The 16,029-nt window shown below is 34.8% G+C and overlaps 1 protein-coding gene across 3 annotated transcripts in view; it reads right to left on the reverse strand.

Moving 5' to 3' along the window:
* Positions 1–2,667: 2,667 nt before the first annotated feature.
* The window catches only part of LOC148956050 (alanyl-tRNA editing protein Aarsd1-B), a 49,252-nt gene continuing 35,890 nt past the window's right edge, over positions 2,668–16,029 (reverse strand). The window contains exons 8-10 of one of the 3 annotated variants that reach the window (XM_089093808.1): positions 15,644–15,735; positions 13,117–13,171; positions 2,668–2,864 (exon numbers count right to left, since the gene is read on the reverse strand). In XM_089093808.1, coding sequence (XP_088949934.1) covers positions 2,856–2,864; positions 13,117–13,171; positions 15,644–15,735 — 156 coding nt within the window. In that variant the 3' untranslated portion in view covers positions 2,668–2,855. Of the gene's footprint in view, positions 2,865–8,226; positions 8,309–13,116; positions 13,172–15,643; positions 15,736–16,029 lie in introns of those variants that run through there. The other 2 variants (XR_016142182.1, XR_016142181.1) reach the window with 2 other exon arrangements.

Consider the following 16,029-nt stretch of genomic DNA (forward strand, 5'->3'; position numbering starts at 1 on the left):
TTGTATGTTTGTTTGCTACAATTATTCATTTAATTTTTATTTATTTTGGGTTTCACTTATTCATTAATAGTAATTCTTTTTGGGTTTGAATTATAACAGATTTTTATTTCTACTGAACTTAAGTTTGACATGGTCTTTAATTTTTTTTTTTTGAAAAGCTTCTTTTTTGGAAATTATTTTTTATTAATTCTAAAAAACGAGCATGTAGCTGTGTACTGAAGATGTAAAGAAAAAAAAAAAAACTAAAAAGAGGTTGGTTTCAAAGCTAGATTCAAAATGTAATGGGACTTTTTTCTTTATTAATTCTAAGAAATGAGAATGTAGTTGTGTGCTGAAGGTGTATAAAAAAAAATAAATAAATAAAGAGGTTAGTTACAACGCTAGATTGAAAATGTAATGGGACCTTTTTTTTTATTAATTCTAAGAAATTAGAATGCAGTTGTGTGCTGAAGGTGTAAAAAAACTAAAAAGAGGATAGTTACAAAGCTAGATTGAAAATGTAATGGGATTTTTTTTTTTATTAATTCTAAGAAATGAGAATGTAGTTGTGTGCTAAAGGTGTAAAAAAAACTAAAAAGAGGTTAGTTACAACGCTAGATTGAAAATGTAATGGGACTTTTTTTTTATTAATTCTAAGAAATTAGAATGCAGTTGTGTGCTGAAGGTGTAAAAAACTAAAAACTAAAAAGAGGATAGTTACAAAGCTAGATTGAAAATGTAATGGGATTTTTTTTTATTAATTCTAAGAAATGAGAATGTAGTTGTGTGCTGAAGGTGTAAAAATTCTAAGAAATGAGAATGTAGTTGTGTGCTGAAGGTGTAAAGAAAAAAAACTAAAAAGAGGTTAGTTGCAAAGCTAGATTGAAAATGTAATGGCTTTTTTTTATTAATTCTAAGAAATGAGCATGTAGTTGTGTGCTGAAGGTGTAAAAAAAACTAAAAAGAGGTTAGTTGCAAAGCTAGATTGAAAATGTAATGGGACTTTTTTTTTTATTAATTCTAAGAAATGAGAATGTAGTTGTGTGCTGAAGGTGTAAAAAAAACTAAAAAGAGGTTAGTTGCAAAGCTAGATTGAAAATGTAATGGGACTTTTTTTTTATTAATTCTAAGAAATGAGAATGTAGTTGTGTGCTGAAGGTGTAAAAATTCTAAGAAATGAGAATGTAGTTGTGTGCTGAAGGTTTAAAGAAAAAAAAACTAAAAAGAGGTTAGTTGCAAAGCTAGATTGAAAATGTAATGGGACTTTTTTTTTATTAATTCTAAGAAAAAAGAATGTAGTGGTGTGCTTAAGGTGTAAAAAAAAAATTAAAAATAGGTTAGTTTCAAAGCTAGATTGAAAATGTAATGGGATTTTTTTTTATTAATTCTAAGAAATGAGAATGTAGTTGTGTGCTGAAGGTTTAAAAAAAAGAACTAGAAAGACGTTAGTTACAAAGCTAGATTGAAAATGTAATGGGACCTTTTTTAGATATCACGCTTGAAAAATTTCATCAAGTTTCTTTGACGATATTCTTTATTACAGTCCAGTTTTAGTATTAATTCTCTTCTTAAAGTAGGTGCTGTTACCACCACCAGGACCAGGGGCGGTTCCAGTTTTTTTTTAGGGGGGGGGGGCAAAATAGCTTTATCCGATAAAAAAAATTTAGGAGGGGGCGCAAAATAAGTTGATCCGATGAACTTGCGTTAGGAGCAAGTTTAATTAACACAAACTTGGGTTAATTATGTAAATTACACGACTTTATACTACGCTAGGGGGGGCACCCCCTGGATCCGCCACTGATTCAGGACCATGCATCTGAGATTCAGATGTTACGTGGGAATTTGTTGAACCATAATCTCCCCAGACTCATGGCTCTTGTCGATAACAACTGCCTATTTGTTTATAGAAAATCTTTTTTTTTTGTCGTTAACAACTTTTTTGTAGGACCAAATTAAGTCTCCTAATCATTTTATATGAATATTTCTGTACATATTTGTGCACTTCGATAAACATAATTCCCCAAATATCTAATTCATTTAAAAAAAATAAATAAAAGGTGTACCGTTTGCCCCCCCCCCCCTCATGGTTTAAAGGACCCGGCCTTCTCCCCATCTGAAAAAAATGAAAAAAACACCGATAGAAATTTTTATGTCGAACCCCCCCCCCTCCCCAAAAAAAGAAACTCTGAAATTTCGATATAGTAATGCAATTCCTATAGTTAGGTTGTACGCTTCAGAAGAAATTCGTGACACGTATTATACAAGGTTTTCATTTCGTTTTATAGAGCCGCGTTTTTAGGCTCAGCGGGTTCGAACACGGGTTGTTCTCGTCTAGTTTCAAGTTTCTGGTTTTAAGTCTAGTTTCAGCGGGTTCGAAGCTGCTACTCCGTGTTTGATGCACTAGATGCACTGATGCACAACGCTTGATGCACTAGACGCGAACAACCCGTGTTTAAAGACGGGTTGTTCACGGATCAGCGGGTTCGAACACGGGTTGTTCTCTAGTGTATCTCTAGTGCATCTAGTGTATCAAACACGGAGTTGAGGCATCGAATCCGCTGAAACTAGACAAAACTAGACGAAAAACTGGAAACTTGAAACTAGACGAGAACAACCCGTGTTCGAACCCGCTGAGCCTGAAAACACGGCTTAGGTTATTTTACAAGCAGAGCTATTAAAAAAAACATCAAATGTAGTACTCTTTTATTTAATTATTCTGCGAAAAATAATATATACATACAGCTCAAAAATATCATTCGGATGTTAATTAAAAAGACTCTTTCTTCAGAAATTCGAGGACCTCTTTCCGTTTTGCTATGGAACTGACCTTTGCTTGAAATCGACCACCTCTTGCAGCCCCTTTACCATCGAATATTTCAAGAATCCTGTAAAGATATTTAAACTATGTAAAATCAAATGAAAAGACTCAATAACCATCCCTAAAATCCTAGATACGGCCCTGGTATAGAACATTTTATTGATTTTTCGAATACCCAACATGGAATTTCTGTATTTCTGGTTGATTTTCGTATCAATTCTGAAATGTAGATTTTCAAATCCCAAATTTCTATTTTTTTTTCAATGAAATTTCGATTTTGGCCAAAATTTTATAAAAACTTAGTAGCTTAGAGAAAATCATACTTGAGATTCAACTCGAGGCAAATTATTTCCGTGTTTTTTAAAGCTATTTTAATTGGCATTTATTGGTGTTCCGAAGCTTATGCCCTGAGCATGACTGCAAAGTCTAGCTGCGATCGGATTCATAGGCGTGAGAAAGAGAGAGAGAGAGAGATTTGAATCTTTTCATCAGCACATCCACAAGAAGAGATAAATGGACCTCAGCCAAACCTGATAGTAAATACGAGTTAGGGCCCTGGCTGTGCCTTTGGATATTCAGATGCAGTACGACCTTTAAGGAGGGGGAGGGGAAGAGAAGGGTGAATGGAAGTAAATCATTGTCATCAGTGGCCAGCTTACCAGAACAGCTTGTCGGATCCAAATCAAACCTGGGGGAAACTGAAGGCTAGAGTCCAACTTGGAGCTTATGATATCTAGCCAAGATTTTCCAGAGAAAAGGAGGGAGGAGCGGTCCATAAATTCTTCTCAAAAGAAGGGCCTATCTCATTCAAGTCTAGGTCGGTGTTATGTAAGAGTAAGTGCCATTGTTGTGCCTTTTGTGAGTCCATATCCGATCAAACCCGTGAATGGGCTTTTTGTATAATTTTTCATCTTGACATCTACTAGAATGGGATGTCAGATCAAACTTGGCGCAAAGTGTGAGCGAATATCCTACCTGGACCGTTTTGTGGTCAGGAACCATCAACCTATGAGGAGATTAGGAAGCGATGGAGGGTGCAAACCTGGTAACTAAGGCACTTATAAGAACAGACTGTCAGATCTAAGGAAGACCTGGCGGAGAGTGAGAGATAATTTCTATGTTGTGCTTTTTGGTCCTACCTTTGCCAGAGAAATATGTTCCCTCCCAAACTTGGTGTTAAGTAAGACCTGCATCTGTTTTAGGTCTACAACTCTTCTATGGCACTTGGATAGAGGCCATCTATCATAGGCAGCGCGCTAGCGCTGCCTCAGTAAAGAACGATGTGGGCACAATGTGTTGTTTTTGGTTCTCCATATCCGGCCACTTCGTATCGAAAGAGTTGTCGTAGATAGTTCGAAAAGGGCTCATTCGATTGCAAATCGGAGTGGCTAGTGCCCTTTTTAATAGTCAAAAGTGATTGGAGGGTAACTAGCCCCCCCCCACGCCCATCATTCCCCCAAATACATCCAATCAAAATTTTGAGATAGCCGTTTTGTTAAGCGTAGTTGATTTCCAATAAGAAAATATATTTTTGAGGAGGACACTCCCCCACAACCCTCGGGGCAAGGGTTTTAAGTTATGCCCTGGGGGCATATAAGGCTTTTATAGAAGGCTTTGTCGTAGAAACTTCAAAAAAGGCTCATTCGATTGGAAACTCAAAGGGCTAGTGCCCGTTGTAATAGTCGAAAGTCATGGGAGGGCAACTAGCCCCCCCCCCACGCCCATCATTCCCCCAAACACATCCAATCAAAATTTTGGGATAGCCATTTTGTTCAGCGTAGTTGATTTCCAGATAGAAAATATATTTTTGAGGAGGATACTCCCCCACAACCCTCAGGGCTAGGGTTTAAGTTATGCCCTTTGGGCATATAAGGTTCTTATAGAAGGCGTTGTCATAGAAACTTCAAAAAAGGCTCATTTCATTGGAAATTCAAGGGCTAGTGCCCTTTTTAATAGTTGTGATTGAAGGGTAACTAACCCCCCTCTCACGTCCACCTTTTCTCCAAACACGTCCAATCAAAATTTTAAGATAGTCATTTTGTTCAATATAGTTTAAAATACTGAAAATTAGGTCTTTGAGGATGACCACCCCCCTCACAGCCCTCAGGGCAAGGATTATAAGTTATGACATGGGGGCATATAAAGTTTTTATAGAAAGCGTTTTCGTAGAAACTTCAAAAAGGGCTCATTCGATTAGAAATTGAAATGGCTTGTGCTCTTTTTAATAGTCGAAAGTAATTGGAAGGCAACTAACACCCCTTCCACGCCCACCATTTCCCCAAACACATCCAATCAAAATTATACCTTTGAGCAGGACACTCTGCTCACAGTCTTAAGAGCAAGGGTTATAAGTTATGCCCTGGGGGCATATAAGTTTTTATTGAAATCTTTGTCGTAAAGACTTGAAAAGCGGCTCAATAGGTAGGAAATTCAAATGTCTAGGACCCTTTTTTATAAACGAAAGTGATTTGAGGGCAACTAGCCCACCTCTCTCGCCCACCTTGTCCTCAAACACATCCAATCAAAATTTTTAGATAGCCATTTTGTTCAGTGTTGTGGATTTCCAGATAGAAATTATGTTTTTGCGGAGGACACTCCCCCACAGCCCTCAGGGCAAGGGTTGTAAGTTATGCCCTGGGGGCATATAAAGTTTTTACTGAACACTTCGTCGTAAAAAATTCAAAAAGGGCTCATTCGATTGGAAATTGAAATGGCTAGTACCCTCTTTAATAGTCGAAAGTTATTGGAAGGCAACTAACACCCCTTCCACGCCCACCATTTCCCCAAATATATGCAATCAAAATTTTGAGATAGCCATTTTGTTCCATGAAGTTTAAAGTTCAGGAAATTATACAATTGAGCAGGACACTCTCCCCACCGTCTTCAGAGCAAAGGGTCTAAGTTATTCAATGGGGGCATATAAGGTTTTTATTGAAATCTTTGTCATAGAAACTTGAAAAGGGGCTCATTCGATTAGAAATTCAAAGGGCTAGTGCCCTTTTTAATAGTCGAACGTGATTTAAGGGCAACTACCCCCCATCTCACGCCCACCTTTTCTCCAAAGACATCCAATCAAAATTTTTAGATAGCCATTTTATTCAACGCAGTTGAAGGTTTTGGAAATTAGGTCTTTAAGGATGACAACCCATCCCCCCCCACAACCCTCAGGGCAAGTGTTTTAAGTTATGCCCTGGGAGCATGTAAGGTCTTTCTTGAAATAGATGTTGTAAAAACATTCAAAAGGGCTCATTCAATCGAAAATTGAAAGGGCTATTGCCCTTTTAATAGTCGAAAGTGATTGAAGGGCAACTAACCCCCCTCTCACTTCCACCCTTTCCCCAAACCCATCCAATCAAAATTTTGAGATATGCATTTTGTTCAACGTATTCGAAAGTTCTGGAAATTAGGTCTTTTAGGATGATAACTCCATCAGAGCTTTCAGTGCAAGGGTTGTAAGTTATGCTCAGGGGGCATATAAGGTTTATATTGAAAGTTGTTGTAGAAATTTCAAAAGGGGCTCATTTGATTGGAAATTGAAATTGCCCTTTTTAATAGTCGAAAGTGAGTGGTGAGTAATTAACCCTCCTCTTACGCCCATCATTTCCCCAAAAACATTCAATCAAAGTTTAGAGACAACCATTTTGTTCAATCTTGTTGAGGGTTCTGCAAATTGTGTATTTAAGGATGACAAACCCCCCAGAGTCAGCATGGCGAAGGTTGTAAGTTAGGCCCTGGCGGTATATAAGGTGTTTATATATAGAGTGGTCTCAGAAACTTCAAAAAGGGCTCATTCAATTGGAAATTGAGAGGGCTAGACACAACCCTCCCAGACACAACGCTTTTGAAAGGGCTAGTGCCTTTTTTAATAGTTGAAAGTGATTGGAGAAAGCTTAACGCCCCTCTCACGCTCACCATTTTCCCAGACACATCCAATCAAATTTTACGATAGCCATTTTGTTTAACGTAGTTGAAAGTTCTGGAAATTAGGTCTTAGAGGATGACAATCACCTCACAGCCCTTAGGGTAAGAGTTGTAATTTATGCCCTGGGGCATATAAGGTGTTTATAGGAAGTGTTGTCGTAGAAACTCAAAAACAGCTCGTTTGATTGGAAATCGAAAGGCCTAGTGCCCTTTTTAATAGTCAAAAGTGATTGGAAGGCTTGACATTTTTATAGTAAATATCGATGCGGGTATAATGTATTATTTTTTTGTTGTTGTTGTTTAGACCGGGGCACTTTGTATCGAAGGAGTTGTCGTAGGAACTTCGAAAAGGGCTCATTCGATTGATAATAGAAAGGGCTAGATGCCCTTTTTGACAGTTGAAAGTGATTAGAGGACAACTAATCCCCCTCCCACGCCCACCCTCCCAATTGACTTTTTTAAAAACTAAACGTTGTCATAAGATTAAATCAAAATGCACTGTGTTAATACTAATTCCCAATAAGACATCTCATCAGTATCCCAAGAAAAATTGATGGTATTATGTCCAAACCTTTGGGACTGCTTCTTCTTGTAAGATTTAACTAAATCGAAGTAGTGTAAGGGCATTCAAGCTGTCAAAGAAAATATACAGTTTTTTTTTACTAATGGTATCAAGTTTTCTATTTTAGGTGAAGAAGAGGAGTCATGAAACTAGATCGAACACTTATGTTTGTGTCAACATTTTTAAGGGGGCGTATGTTTTTAAAAATTGGTGAAAATGTTTCTCCAGCATACAAATGGCAGGCCAAACTATAAATCTTTAAAAAAAGAAAATATTTGAACTATGATTTTCTTGATTCCTGAAAAGACTATTCGAATATAAAATGAGCGGAAATGAATTCGAAAAACTTTTACCAAAGAATAAGTTTTCAAAGAAAAGTAAAGAACTCCGCTAAACCAAAAATGTGCAAAAATAAAATCAAACAATATCACAACCGTGAAACTACCATAAATCAGCATTGAAAAATCAATGAAACCCAAAACTAACAGAAAATATAATAAACAACCGAGTGAAACTCAAAAAGAGCAGAAATTAAAATAATTTGGGCTCAATAACTCTATGCCTTCCCAAGGCCAGAACATAATTTGCACTTTACTGAAAAAAATATAAATGTTTTTACTTTTATAACTTTAATAAGTCAAATAATATTAAGACTTTGATTACTAAATATCAGTATATGTATATTAAACTGACAATGCACATTCATTTGTATTAAAAAAAGAAGAAAAAAATTCTCCGAAAAATATCAATTTCCTTGATAAATCTACAGATTCAATCAGCAAAACTACAGCCTATTTTGCTCCAACTAATATTCTATTTTAATTTTCTTTTATTATAATGAAGAGTAAAAATTTGACGATCAGTGTTACTTGAGTGGCCTGTGATATCCAAGTTAAAAAAAAAAAAAAAAAAAAAAAAAAATATTAAATTGGAGAAACAGATTTTAGGGTTTTTTGTGGCCCAATCATCATAACATGCGCTTCCGATTGGGTTTCAGCATACGTTAAAAAGAACACTGTCCTTTCGGCCTAAAAAAAAAGTTTCGACAAAAGCCTTAGAAAGAGTTCGTAGAGATGCAGCTACCACCCATTAAAATGTGAGCTTTCTAATATGTAATGAACTAACACTACAGAAAATTATCAAACATTCAGTGGTGGTAACATTACTTGTTACTGACACCCTACATGGGCATTGCTATATGTTATATGTTTCCCTATATATGTATTACTAATGTGTTGATCTAATGTTTTAGGATTCTATTCAGTTTTTATCGATTTTGTCATTTCTTTTTATTTGGCTAAAGATAAAAGAAATGCTTTTACCAAATAAACGTAATAAATATGTTACATTATTTTTAGTTACCATGTTCTGCATATTAAACCAGCGCAGCATTTTTATTAGTAAATTAACTATTATTAAATTAATTACTTTTATAATTAAATAAATAAATTTTATAATTATTTAATTAAACGAATCCATTATTAAAGCTATTAATACGATGTAGCAATTGAAACAAAAGGCATAACAGATAATGTCAGGCATAAAAAAAACTTTTGCCAAAAAACATTACATATCTGGGTACTTTTTTTTTTCTAACCGATGTTCTGCATACCAGCCCAGCGCAGTCTATTTATTATTAAATTAATTGTTATTAAACTAAATAATTAATTTAAATTATTCAATTAAATTATTTATTGTTCAAATAAATAATAATAAACACCAATTGAAATAAAAGAACCTGCCTACTTTGAGATAATTTCATGCTGGGTCCAAATAAACTTAGACCTTTAACTGAACTCTCAATTTCAACAAATTAAAATTCAGCATGTTTAGGATATTTTTAATTATATTGAATAATGCAGCGTTGATGCTTTTAATTTCTTTTAAACCCATTTTGAAGTACTAAAGCTTCCACCAATGTTAGTTTTTAAAATTCTTTAGTATGAGCGCTAAGGGGCACCAAATTGGGGGAAGGCAATTACCCCAATTTGTATATCTGCCCCCTCCCCCCCAACTGCACCAGACATTTCCGTGACTTGGCTACCCTATGAACACTAAGTTTAAGTTATGTGCTAAACCTGCTTCAATAAGTCAATATGAAAATCCTTCTGCTACAGCAGCGAAGTTTGATTGTATATCCTGGAACCCTAAAAGAGAAGCGGCATAATCCTTTCTCATTGGCTGTTGCAATTACAAATTAAATATTTCCATTCCGAAAAGAATCAAATATCATGTCTTAGCGTTTACAATTCATTAAATTGGCAATTATGTGTAGAAACAGTAAATGTCAGAAAAGACCCAAATGTACTTGGCAGCATTTACTCAAAAATTTAACTTAAAATTTATTTAAATTAACCGCTAAAGCTGCCGTATAAGTTTGCATAAACCTGTATTTATTTAGCATACCAGTTCTGGCAGTGTGCAAAATAAGAAATAGGGTCATATATCAGTGAGCAGCGTTTAGAAACACTTTTTAGCCATAGAGCAGTGGTTGCCATTCTATTTTGATTTTGGGCCATGCCCCACCTATACATTTCTAAAATCCTGATACCCCTCCCCCACATGATTTTTAAATTTTGCTGTTAGAAATGTTACGTGTATTCACCTAAAGGAATGATAAAAGGCGATTGACTTGGGAACTTTTTTCGATTTGTCCTCTAGGTGTATTTTATGCGAATGAAATATATTGCTTCAATACAACACCTTTTATACAGTGTATAACGTCACTGCAATATTATCGTGTCTCTTCTTTGCACTTTAAATGCTCTTGAGTGTGATGTCATTCGCATCACATTTTTTTTTTCAAAATTTATCTGAAGTACAGTCAGCCGAAGGGTGCGTGTCCTGCCCATGACCCACCAAAATATTGTAAAGGCGATTGACTTGGGAGCTTTTTTCGATTTGTAAAAGGCGATTGACTTGGGAAATTTTTTTGATTTGTCCTCTAGGTGTATTTTATGCGAATGAAATATATTGCTTCAATACAACACCTTTTATACAGTGTATAACGTTACTGCAATACTATCGTGTCTCTTCTTTGCACTTTAAATGCTCTTGAGTGTGATGTCATTCGCATCACATTTTTTTTTTAAATTTATCTGAAGTACAGTCAGCCGAAGGGTGCGTGTCCTGCCCATGACCCACCAAAATATTGTCAGGCCCCATCCATGGGACCTGCACCCCACGCTGGGATTCATGGTTTTAGACTAAGATTGTTTGACTTACTACTACTACTAACAATTCACTGCAGCACCAAGCCGCGTGAAGCCACGGAGCTGCACACGCTGCTCCACCCCGTTCTGATCAAAGCTTTCTTAAAGCTTTCTTCTACACCCCCTCCTAAGAAGTTCTCACTCCCTTCAGGGGTGATCTGCTTTTCGTTTGGGCTTAGATGGATGGCCAAAAGGACGATCTTTGGCTGTCTGTCACACATCACCCGAAAAAGATGTTCTAGGCACTTCAACATTTCTCTCATTATAGCCCAAGAAAGCGCAATAGAACCACATTTTTTGTACAGCTTTTTTATATACGTCAGGTCAAACGGGTACCCAAAACTACCCATAGACAAATCTTCTGAAAAACATTCAACCAGTCACCCTCCGTCTTCTGGTCAGTCTTCAGCACCAGTTTCAGAACAATAACTGACAACAGTCATTGCTGAAACATCTAACATTCTAATATTGGTTCGAAGACTAATTCCTATTCTTCCAAATTCAGTTAAGCTCTGAAAACAGTCTACCAAAATTCAAGAAAATTACGCCAATATAACTCAGGAACTGAAAATTAGAAAATCTACAATTTAATATTAATTACCTTAAATTAGATGTGCTACCTACCGACAATACATACCCCCCCCCCCCCTACAAAGCCAATAATTCATCGATAACCAATGATAAAAAACGTCAATAAGACAGTGGAAGTGAAAAGGCGGCCCATCGGTAACAGGCGCATTACTTTGAAACTAAATTTACCAAAAAAAAACCCTTAAGTCTGAACGTCAATACTAAAAATGAAGACAAATTACTAGCAATATAGAGGAAGATTGAAGCAACGACCAACGTTGTCATGCAAAGATTTTTTGCCATCTGCAATAACTTACAATGAGAAATATATATGTGCGCTGAATTGGTATTACAATCCTTACTCAAAAATAGAGAATCTGGAACAAATGAAGAACTTAATATAGCGTGTCAAATTTTCATTTTTTTAGCAAAGGTTTTTGGATCACGAACACATATTTGGACACACATCAAACGCATATTTGGATTACAAATTTATTAAAAGTTTTGTTAAACTACATTATATTAAATTTGAGAATATAGCTACATTGTAGTTTTCTTACTCAAAATAAGCAAATCATAACCGACTCCAGAGGGGCAAACCGGTTTTTGTCAGATCTTAGACAGCGGAATTTTTTAGTGTGTTCTGTTTAACAGACAAGTACCGAATATTTTAAGTTTGTGTTTATTTAGTAATCTGTTGATTTTACCATTTAAACTGGTAAAACCTATGGATCTAGGACGAGTTAATGACTTAGGTCTACATCGAGTTAGTACACTATATTCAGAATGGTTTCGTTTTCTGCTGTGATTTTACCTAACATAAACAGGAAAAAAACCCAGAAGTTTCGTAAAAAAAACTTCCCAAAAACTGCCCAAATTTTATTAAACTGTAAATTATAAATAGCAACAAACTCTCGAAACCAAAACCCGTCTGGTTTGCATATGAAATTGCATATAACATAATATATACACATACAATATACATATAAGATACTGTCCAAAAGCAAAGACTTTCTTAGAATATTTTTCAAATCAGAATTTCCAAGTCTTTTTTTTTTATTAGAAAAAAATGAACATTATGCTTGATGTTCATTTGTTGGAGCTAGGGCTTTTTGAGGGTTTGATAAGAGTAACATCAAATACATATTTGGATTGAAAGTTTTATGACAAATTCTTCAAAAGCTTATTTTCATCAAAAATTAAATTATTTTCAAAAGCAACATATTTACCGTTAATTTCAATTTACTTTTTATCTACTATGGCCCTTGGTTTTGGTAATAGTTAAGACCAAAGGACAAACTTAAGAAAACTCTCAAAAAATTATGAAGTCTACTTCAACAAATCCTAAATACTTACCTCATTCCTAAAGAGCCCAAGTTTACCCCTCCCCCCTCCGGAATGGAAAAACAAACAACCTAGTTTATATTTTACCGCTATATTTTAAAAAAGCACCACTTTTTCATTGTTATGCCAACAGTGAGTGCTAATCAAGCAACGAGAAGAAAAGAGTAAAATATAATTGCTAAATATATTTGTAAATATTATAAAATTGAATTGTGAAATATGATGGTAAAATATCAACTCGATACTGGTTCATTGGATGGGGGGGGGATAAAGTGAATAAAAGCGGCTTTTGGAATGTCATAAGTAAGTATTTATGACTATCTTAAATATGTTATCTATATTTTGTAGTGTTTCCTTCAATTGGTCCCAAATACTAGAATTATCCTAGTTTTTTGAGCAGTTTCTTTTTAATAATTTTTTTTTAATGTTTTTTTAATTTTTTTTTTTTTATGTTTCAACTCAAGCTTAAAATTTTAAATACTTCAGCTTCATTTTATTGCCTCGCATGTAATCATTGCTACTAAAAGCGTGCTATTTACAACTTTGAATCAAAACGAAACTATTTTTAAATGATTTTAGTTCCGCCGAAAGCCAAACCGAGACCTAGACCGGTCCAGTCAAAGTGATAAATTTGGTTCAAAATAAGAGCCCCTTCAGTCCCTGATAGGCAAAACTCGTTAGTAAACCGGTGTGCTCTCAGAGATACTTACAAATTCTTTAACTTCATTACAAAACGTGTTAACGAAATCAGTGGTTCCATCTTTCCTAAACAAAACAAAAAACAAATCAATATAAGAACGTGACTTTGAATGTGATTTAACAAAAGAGGAATAAAAGTAAAAAAAAATTAATACAAATATTCGAAAAAGGTCAGTTCAGTTCGGTTCAAAGCATATTACTAAATAATCAAATAATAATTACTGTCTATAGTTAATTATATCATTTCGCGAGTGCACCATTTTCATTTCCCCCTTATGGGAATAGTTTCACAATTCCTCTTGTAGATTCGATTGGGGCCTAATTAATTAGAATCTTCCGATTTTGCGTCAACAGATTAGTACTGATATCAGTCAGTTCATGGTAAGAAACTGTAAATTAAACGCAAATTAGCCCAATAGTAACCAAACTCTAAAAAGAGAATTTTGAAAATTATAATTACATCAACAAATTGGCTTTTTATGTCAATCCACCTTTCAAAAGCTACGAGCCTGAGAAAATTAGCGTTATTTCTGAAGGAGGGGGGAAACACCCCCAAAAAGTCAAGTAGCCTTAATGAAAATCAGAACGAAAAATTCAGTATATCAGAGAACCTTATTGTATATATGCTGAAACTTTTCGGGGGGCGGGGGAGGGATTTCCTGGTATGATTGTAAAACGGTCAGAAATTAAGGAAGAAAAAAAAACAGGTTTTTTCAACTGAAAATATGGAGTTGTATTAAAACTTAGAATGAGCAGATATTATTCAATATATCAGCGGGTTGATTCTTCCTTATCCCTCGCTCTTTACGCTAACGTTTGACTTTTTGTCACGACTTCTTACCAACGACTCTTGAAGCACAAAGGCCATTGAGTGTGAATGAGAATTATTTTTAAAGAACTTTAAGATTTTAGCATAAAGAGTGAGGGATGAGGAAGGGGCAGAACCCCTCATATAAGGAATAATTTCTATTCGTTTTAGGTTTTAATATTGCTCCTTACTTTGCTAGTTGAAAAGACTGGCTTTTTATAATTAGCAAAAAGCTTCAAATTGGTCACGCATAGATTGTTGCCAACGAAGGGAAATACGGCAGACATTCTCTGGGAAAATTTTGCCCAACCATTTGCTCTGACAAATTTGCTTTGACCTTGTCTGATCTATGTCTTTTCTGCTACAAATCTTTCCTCTATCCTGACGAATCGCACCTTAAATAGAATCTGATAAGAGCACCTGATTTAAAAAAAAAATTTCTTCATCTTCCCCCTTAGACAAAAACTAATTTTTTGTAAGCAATGTTCTAGTCTTTGATATAATTCCAAAGTTAGATAAATGGTGTAGCTCAATCTAAGGTATTACTAATGCGATTTATCCCTACGCTACAGTGTCAGATCGAGGGGGATACGCGCCCCCCCCCCCTCAATACGGCGCATGCAATTTTTTTATGAAAATCTATTATTCTATTGTGGGCATGTGTTTTTCCATTTTTACCATAGAATTAATTATTACTGTTACAAACGTTTAAATGACAAACAAATTAATAAATATGATCTTTCCCAACAAGTTTGGTAACAGAACGGTTCGCTGTGGACATTCCACTCTAATGCAATTTTTTACCTTTCACTTCTTGAAATTTTTTACTTTCACTTCTTAGTTGCCGGCATGACGAATCCATCTTTTATTCCATCACCACAGAGGTTCTAACAATCCTCTTAGTATTATGCTAATATTGACAAACCCAAATATCTTTTCGATGTTTGATCCTGCTTTCTCCTTTTTATCTGATTGGTTAAGAAAATTGACCCCACTCTTATTTATAGTAGTGTCTTTTTGACTAATCCCCTCACGATCTCAATTTTTAGCTAAGAGTACTTTAATGGGATTAAATCGAGAAATGTCTCTTAAGGTAAACGCAAAGACCAATTCACGAAAAAACACCATCAAAGTATTAACATCAAGGCAACAAAAAGAAATAAGAAATACTTCATAACAGAGAACTGAATGCGGTTATTTATAAATAAAACGTTTTCGGATTAAAATAAATAACTTCTCAAATATTAACGTGTATCCCTTTGATTCTTCTTATATTTGTTGGATATCCGTTTGTTTGAAATAAAATGACGATTTATTTATGACAAAAAATTACGAAAAACAGAATGACGGTTTAGTTTGCTGTTGAGTTTTTTTCTTCTTATTTGATTGTTCCGAAACGCTAACGCACAATCTTAATACAATTCCAGGCTCTGCGGTAGCGAGGGATCTAACCTCAGGGCCCGTATTGCCAAGCTGAGATAATTACAATATATCACCTGAGGGTTTTCCATCTTAACTTTCAAGAAATAGAAAAAAAAAATCAATTAAAACGATCAAAGTAGTAACTTTTACAATAATTTTGTAAACGTTATGTTTATAGATGTTTGAAAGTGTTTGTAGAGAGAAAGAGATTTTTTTAAACAAAAAAAAACAACAACAATACACTAATAGGCCGCCGAATAACTGGATGACAAATAAAAGGCATAAAAAATAAATGAAAGACAAAGTACCTATGAAGCTCATACAGCTTAGGCTTAAGAGGCATTTCTTTGAACAACTTGGCTTCATTTTTCGCTACTTCCTTCCATAATGAAGAGCACACCTTAAAAGTTAACATTTTAGATACATCAGTAAAATTTGTAAGAGAAACTTCCACGTCAGCCTGGATACAACAAATCCTAAGATAGAAATGTTTTTTATAAGATCTATACTGTTAGTACATCTCATTGATATGAAGAAAGAGCTTGAGGAATAGATGAGAGGAAACTAAATTTAATTGCTGAGATAAAACACCAATTCCATCTTTTACCTGACAAACCTGGCAAATAAAAAGGTTAAAAAAAACATAAATTCAAATATTATTTGTATCTCTTTTTAACCTTTACTTCAAACTGGG

Source organism: Artemia sp. Qi Xiang Cuo, chromosome 1, assembly GCF_049724085.1.
Source record: "Artemia sp. Qi Xiang Cuo chromosome 1, ASM4972408v1, whole genome shotgun sequence".
Lineage (NCBI taxonomy): Eukaryota > Metazoa > Arthropoda > Branchiopoda > Anostraca > Artemiidae > Artemia > Artemia sp. Qi Xiang Cuo.